Source organism: Brienomyrus brachyistius, chromosome 16, assembly GCF_023856365.1.
Source record: "Brienomyrus brachyistius isolate T26 chromosome 16, BBRACH_0.4, whole genome shotgun sequence".
In the NCBI taxonomy this organism is placed as follows: domain Eukaryota; kingdom Metazoa; phylum Chordata; class Actinopteri; order Osteoglossiformes; family Mormyridae; genus Brienomyrus; species Brienomyrus brachyistius.
Genome location: NC_064548.1, coordinates 13,889,773 through 13,896,641, shown reverse-complemented (window position 1 = coordinate 13,896,641; position 6,869 = coordinate 13,889,773). Strand labels below are relative to the sequence as shown.

At 39.6% G+C, this 6,869-nt stretch overlaps 1 protein-coding gene across 8 annotated transcripts in view; it reads right to left on the bottom strand.

Annotated features, from left to right (window-relative positions):
• LOC125710200 (fidgetin-like) overlaps window positions 1-5,089 on the bottom strand; it is a 30,926-nt gene extending 25,837 nt beyond the window's left edge. For 3 of the 8 annotated variants that reach the window (XM_048979647.1, XM_048979649.1, XM_048979653.1), the window contains exons 1-2: window positions 4,948-5,089; window positions 4,082-4,112 (exon numbers count right to left, since the gene is read on the bottom strand). In XM_048979647.1, the coding sequence (XP_048835604.1) occupies window positions 4,082-4,084 (3 nt within the window). In that variant the 5' untranslated portion in view covers window positions 4,085-4,112; window positions 4,948-5,089. Of the gene's footprint in view, window positions 1-4,081; window positions 4,113-4,359; window positions 4,483-4,587; window positions 4,673-4,947 lie in introns of those variants that run through there. The other 5 variants (XM_048979651.1, XM_048979652.1, XM_048979655.1 and 2 more) reach the window with 3 other exon arrangements.
• Between the last annotated feature and the right edge of the window lie 1,780 nt (window positions 5,090-6,869).

The following is a 6,869-nucleotide window of genomic DNA, read 5'->3' as shown; positions in this document are numbered from 1 at the left end:
CATTTCTACACCTCCTGGACCAGGCTGCAGGCTCTCCAAGAAATGCATGGATGGATAGACTAATGATTCATTAGCAACACAACAGAAATGTGTAGCAAAAAAAAAAAAAACAACTACTCAAGCTTATTCTGTTAAAATGGTCACTCGACACTTGACTGACAGGATTTAAATCTTATCACACAACCAGATAAGTTGCTTAAAATTCATAAACCTGGGTCCATCAAACCTCTTAGCATGAACCATATTCCCTTGTTCAGGGTGTTAAACCAAAATCAAGTTCTCTCTTAAATCACCAAAGAGATTTGAAATTTTTAGGGCAATAAAAAAAAAAAACAATGTTTTTCATGAACTCTCAAAAACACCTTTTACCAAAAAAAAACAAAAAGATGCCTTTGCTTGAGCCAAGCTCTAACATGGCTGCCATCACACTATCCTTGGCTAACTGGTGTGTTAGTGTGTGAACATTTCAGGCAACAGGTCAGGGACACAGCACAGGGTCACTGCAGCTGCCGGCGCTCTCTTCACACACAGCCACTAAAATCGAAAGCATAGTGAGCATTTGGTTCAAAGGGCTCATCTGGTGAGTCAATGCAAAACCGTCCTACTGATGACGGGTGACAAGAAAAAGGGTCTAACTGGGAAGGAGCAGGAATCCCCAGAAAACCAGCAGCCCTCGCACGCAATAAATCTCGCTTTGTGCACAGATTCCTTTTTCTTCCCACTTCTGCAACAACTTCAACGTTCAGTCCCAAAAATCACTGCCCTGTAATATCATCACATAAGACACTGAGTAAAGTGGGTGGTGGTGGGTTTAACCAGCGCGCCCATAACCCAGCCCCGTGCCCCTCCTCACTTAGCCCACAGTGACAAGTGTCACAGCGCGTGGAATAAATGTCACATCAGGTGACATGCTTATTTGAAGCCCAGTGGGGGGGAAATAAAGCATAAGAGAAGACTGAAGTCAGAAGACACGCTTGCGGCTTCTAACACCACATTCTTAGATACCATACTGACTATAAACATGCCTCTCAAGCTTCCGTTCCTCGTCTGTCAAGGGACGGGGAACCAGATTAAGCAATAACTAAATAAACTTAAGAAAATTAACAAAACACACTGGGCAGAAAAAGAAATCACTTCACTTGAGAAAATAAAACCAAAAAAAAAAAAAAAAAAGAACATGAATGAACCTTTCGAAAATACAATGGAAACCTTGAATGCCCAATAAAGCATTGTTGTAACTGAATGGCACGTTCAACTTTTATCGTATGTATTTATTTAAACCATCAAAATTCCCAGGTCAAGATCACACGCAGCAGCACTTCCCCACCTCGGGGGAGAGCGTGTGACCTTGCCAACAAACACATTTCATGCTTTGTGTTACAATCCATCCACTACTCCAGCTTTATTCCTTTCAAAAGACACATTAAAATGTCAAGAACACGTTTCCTTCTTACGTTAAAGCATCTCCGCTTTGGCTCCAAAGCTAGACAGAAATAATCAAATTAACGGCCGATGGTCAAGACCCACCCTTTGTATTCCGGTGTGTTTAACACAACAGCTCCCCAGAAACCTTAATCACTTCAAAGCTGAACAAAACATCTTCCAAAGCGTGGCTCCTTATTAGCAGAGCATTTCAAAACCAGCGTCTACCACAGAAAATACCACACAAAAATACATCACGACGTTTTAGTTTCTCGCCACATTAAATTCCATGCAAAGTTCAAACATTTTCCTTTCCTGCCGATGCCTCAATAGATGCATTTGATGATGACAGATCATGAGAGATGCAAAAAATTACATTCCCAAGAAAATATGAATACTAGTATACATATCACTGAAAGAACGAATGACATCTAAAACTATGATATAAATGAAAGACATAGCAGAAAGTCTCTCTGATATGTTTTATAATGTATTTCCTGCTTGTAAGAGCTCAATTTATTTCATTGTCCACTAAGTGAAACAGGAGCAACATACTATTTAAACATCAGACCTAATGCATTGTGCAGCACACATTTAAGATGATTATTTTGGTAAATACATGCATTTACGCGGATTATAAACTATTACACATAATCCGCATGACACCACTATACTCAGTGGCCACTTAATTAGGTACAAACATACCAAGCAGGATTCCTTTTAGCCTCCAGAACGGCTTCAAGGACAGAAGAGCTGCGCATTCAGAGCAGCCAGAGTACCGTGGTGGTACTGAGCTGTTAATTTCGCAATTGTGGCCTTCCTGTTACCTTTAACGAGTCCGGCCATTCGACTTCTCTCATTAACAAGGTGTCACAAAAATGCCACTGTTTGGATGTGTTTGTTCATCACACAATCACATCTCTAGACACTGTAGCCTGTGGAAATACTAGGAGGGAATCTATCTCTGAGATGCTGGAACCACCAAGCATGGCAACAACAAATACACCTCCTTCAAAATCGCTTAGACGAGGTGTTTTAGCTGCTCTAATGATTAGTCAGTAGACTGTTTGCATTAGCAGGTACAGTACAATAGTTGTACGTAAAAAAAAAACTGGCCACTGAGTGTATAACACAGACAAGATCTACTTCCAAACACTGCAGGCTTTTTGTATCAGCACTGACAATGAACGCAAATGCAGATATTTATGTGCAATAGGTTTTAGAAAACATTTATTGTATAACTGTAACAAAAACAGCTTGCCTTAACAGAACTACAGTACACAAATATAGCCAACTATAATTATATTTGTAAAATATGACGTTTAATTTTTTTGATAAGTCGCAATTCTCTGAACACAAATAAATAAATAAAACGTCAAGTGAATTGTTAGACTTAAACATTCTCTTTGCACAATGCAGGAAAATACATTTTTTATGAGGGTATAAATGTCTGCGGAGGGACATGATACGTAACTACAAGTAAACGCTATTTGATTTCACAAGAGGCAACAATTACCTTAGCCTAATTAACAAACTTAGGATTATGTACCATGGCAAGGCACTGTGATAACTCGCGCCTTTCTCCAATTATCGTAAGAAAATTATCCCAACAGCGAACATAACTATAACCAGAAGCAATTGTACATTGAATGATTTCATGCATTTGTGATTTAATTCAATGAAATCAATTAAACACTTGAAGCAGAACCACATCAAACGCGCAGAATGGTCACGTGTCACCGTTCCATTTATCTGCGAAGCGCCGCGCGCCGATCAGATCATACACTTTCCCCCCTCATTTCACTTTCAGTCGCACTGCTCTTAATGATTATCTGTCATAGGAAAAACATTTTGCCGAGTGCTGCCATGCCCCCCCGATTTAAAAATGTGTAACGCCATATCACGCTCCTTCAAATCAACCTGCACCGAAATATACATATAAACATAGGCTATATATAATAGAGCTTTAACATGTGGAGAAGGAAACGTTCGCGTCTGAGTATCGCCTATAGCATAACAGATAAGGCAGAGGCGCCCTATCATTCCTAATCTAGCCTCGTTTTACACGCAAGCACCAGACACAACGTCGTCGGGTTTCTATCGTTTATCAGAAAAAAACCTAAGTTCAATCATTCCTGTACAGCCGGTTCTGCAGGTAGTAACACAAAACACGACTAAATGCTGTGTTTAAACAGGGGAACTGTGTTGAACAGTAGTCGAAAATTTGGATACGGCACACAAAATAACTAAACTGGCATCAATAAAAACATCCAAATAATCTAAATGCATATAGTAAATGAACACAGCATTCCGTCACATTTGTTTAAACACAGATTTAATTTAACACTCAGTTTTGCAGGTCAAATTCGTAACACATCCTGTAGGTGAAATAAGTGCTTGTTCACTAAACTTAGCGTAAAGCAAATCGTTCTAGCAAGATATTTAAAGACATTTGTGTCCTGGAGCAGAAACAGAACCGAAAACATAGCAAAAGAATATTCACGCATAAGCAATGGAAATTAGTAGAAGTGTATACAGAACAGACTTTAAAGACATGCATGACTTAAAAATGCGTTACACACAAGCCCATAACATTTCCAAAAAAACAAATGAGCGCATACAGTTTGACAATATCAAGCAGATATCAAAATTGACATACCATAAACAGTGGTGCCACTGATCATTTCTTGCTGCAATAACAGAAAAGATGGGGGTAAGCGGCTTGGGAATGGGGGGATGGAGGAGGAAGAATTCCAAAGGTTGTTTTCTCGTTTAGAGCGAATCTTCCTCCCAGCTATCAGCTTTCATTGCCCCTAAACGTGGGGCCATTCCGCAGGCTATTTACTTAAACCAAATCCATATATAATTAAAGAGACCGCGATCACAAACAGAAGCTGCGCTGGACAATAAAGTGAATAAAAAGACAAGAGAGAGCACCTGACCACAAAAAGACCCCAAGCCAATTTCAAACGTTCCAACTGAAACCACCAAAGCGACAAAGTGGTGGGGAGACGATCTGTGGATTGACTGTCAATAACACACACTTAAACTGGCATTCTGAGGATATTGTACACGCACCATTCTGTACCCCTCTACTTTAAAAATAGATGATAAGCCTGCAAATGCTCCCCCCGCCCTCCCCTTCAACGAAACTTGTGACAGTACCTTTTCATCTGTTTTATGCATGTGGGAGATCGCTACAACTTTTAAATAACGATAGCAGCACAAACTTATAGCGAGGAAAGTTACTTTTAACCATCTGCAACCGCACCCTTCTCCCACTTTTTCATAAAATACCTTAAAGAAAATCATACAACTAAATCAGGCACTTTGAAGACCATCCGCTCCATATTCTCGCCTCATTTTGCATTTTTTATTAACAATAATTCAGCGCGCTGCGTGCATCAGACGCATATGCTCCGGCTGTATTTGCAGATGATGCGTCCGAGGACGTGAAGGGTTTCGCGGCATTGCCTCGGTGCCTTTTTAATTGCCCCGATCTCGGATAGGTACATAAAGTCTTACCTGCAAGTGTGACAGGACAGCTTTAGGGGTTACAGTGTCATCGATCCTGTGTGTTTTTCTGGTTAATCGGTGATGCTAGCGTTTTGAAACCATTCCAAAAGAGTAAAAGGGAAGACTAGGCACAGCCTCTGCCATGTTGGAATTTCAAACCTAAAACAGCTGCTCTCGGAAAGCTCACACGTCCTGCACTGCGCATGCGCTCGTTTGGAGGAGCCAGATTCAAATCCCCCAGTTCCCCTGTCGGGATTATTTTGCTCATCGGAAAATGCTGCATGCAAAGCATTATTCCTGTTCGTTATTATTTGTAATGTGTAAGAAAAAAGTATATTAGCTAACTGCATCAAGTTATCTGAGTAAAATATTTAACTGTGTTTCAAAAACATTTTGTTAGTGTATAGTGTATGATAAATAATGTAAGGATTAATATTTCACCAGCTCACCGTAACAAATGCTTACCCTCAGTACCGGTCCTAGCCAACGAAGCGCCCTAAGCGATCATCGCCACTGGTGCCCCCTGTCCAAGGCAGGAGCAGATCTAAGGGGTGGCCCAAGTAGATAAGTGGCCACCATTGTTGCCACCCCACATCAAAATAACAAAAACGAAATATGTACTATTTTATTTATTAAGCTGAACCATATTATAAACATGGTGCAGTGCCGACACCCCCCAAAATATAATCGGCTCCTGATGGTCACCCCAATCAAAATTTTCTACTGATGTCACTGGATCACGGCAAAGAGAAATTAGCTGGCAAGTCAGCGCCCCCCAGAAGCTGGCTGAGCTCATGTCTATAATGCATCGTAGATGCCTTCTTATAATGGTCAGTATAAGCCATTATAATGTATTAGGAAGGCATTCATAGTGCATTATAGATGAGAGCTTCATATAGCATTCATAATGCATAATAACCATGGCTATAATGTTATACGTCTTTATAAATAGTTCTATCCCTTTTTATAATACTTTATGAATGGATTACTATACATTATGAAGGTCTTTATAATTCATTATAGAAGAGAGCTTCATAGAGCATCCATAATGCATCATAATCATTGCTTAATATGTTATGTATTTTTATAAATGGGTAGAGCCAAATTTATAATACTTTATGAATGCATTAGAAGGCATTATGAAGGTATGTATAATGCATTATAATGACTGCTTCAAGTGAAGTGTTACCGAATTTCCTCATTAATAAACCAAACTAAATATATCCGGACTCAGACCATTAAAAACTCCCATGAAAAACTCAGAATTGTTTGTTCAGCATTTATTGTCCTTCAGAGGCTGTGGGCAGGGCTTCAGCTGTAGGCTGGCACTGAATGATTTAGTCCTCGGTACATCGGCTCCCCAGCGTTTTGGACCTGGGCCGTGGTGTTGGCCAAAGGCTGGTGAGGTACAGCAGGGCGGCTCTCTCTCAACCCAGAACGGCCAAAGGAAACGAAGGAAAATTTCTAGCTGGATGAACGTAGGAGCCTGTCATCTCGGAATGTAGTGGAGAGGAGAGAGACACTCAAGTTACCATATTACATTTTAAATTAATAAGATCTGTCAGAAGCCAGCATGGGGAAAATGAATAAAGTGGCATTTTATCTTTGTGTAAAGTATACGAATATGAATATAATTTCACATAATGTGAAATATGGTTTAGTTCATTATATGAAGCTACTTAAATCTGGTATTCAAATTAAATATTTGCATAATGCAATTACACTAATTTTTACACTCAAGAAAGGTTTTAGTCATTTATGAAGAAAGAGATGTAGATATGCAAATTTAAGAATTTTAACAGACACTTAAACAGAAATCACATACATTTTAATGGCCTTAAAAATGATTATTCTGCTCATCTAGAAATAAGTCAACGTGTTGGTGCCTGAACGCCACATTGATAAAAAATTTTACGATGTTCTCTTTGCAA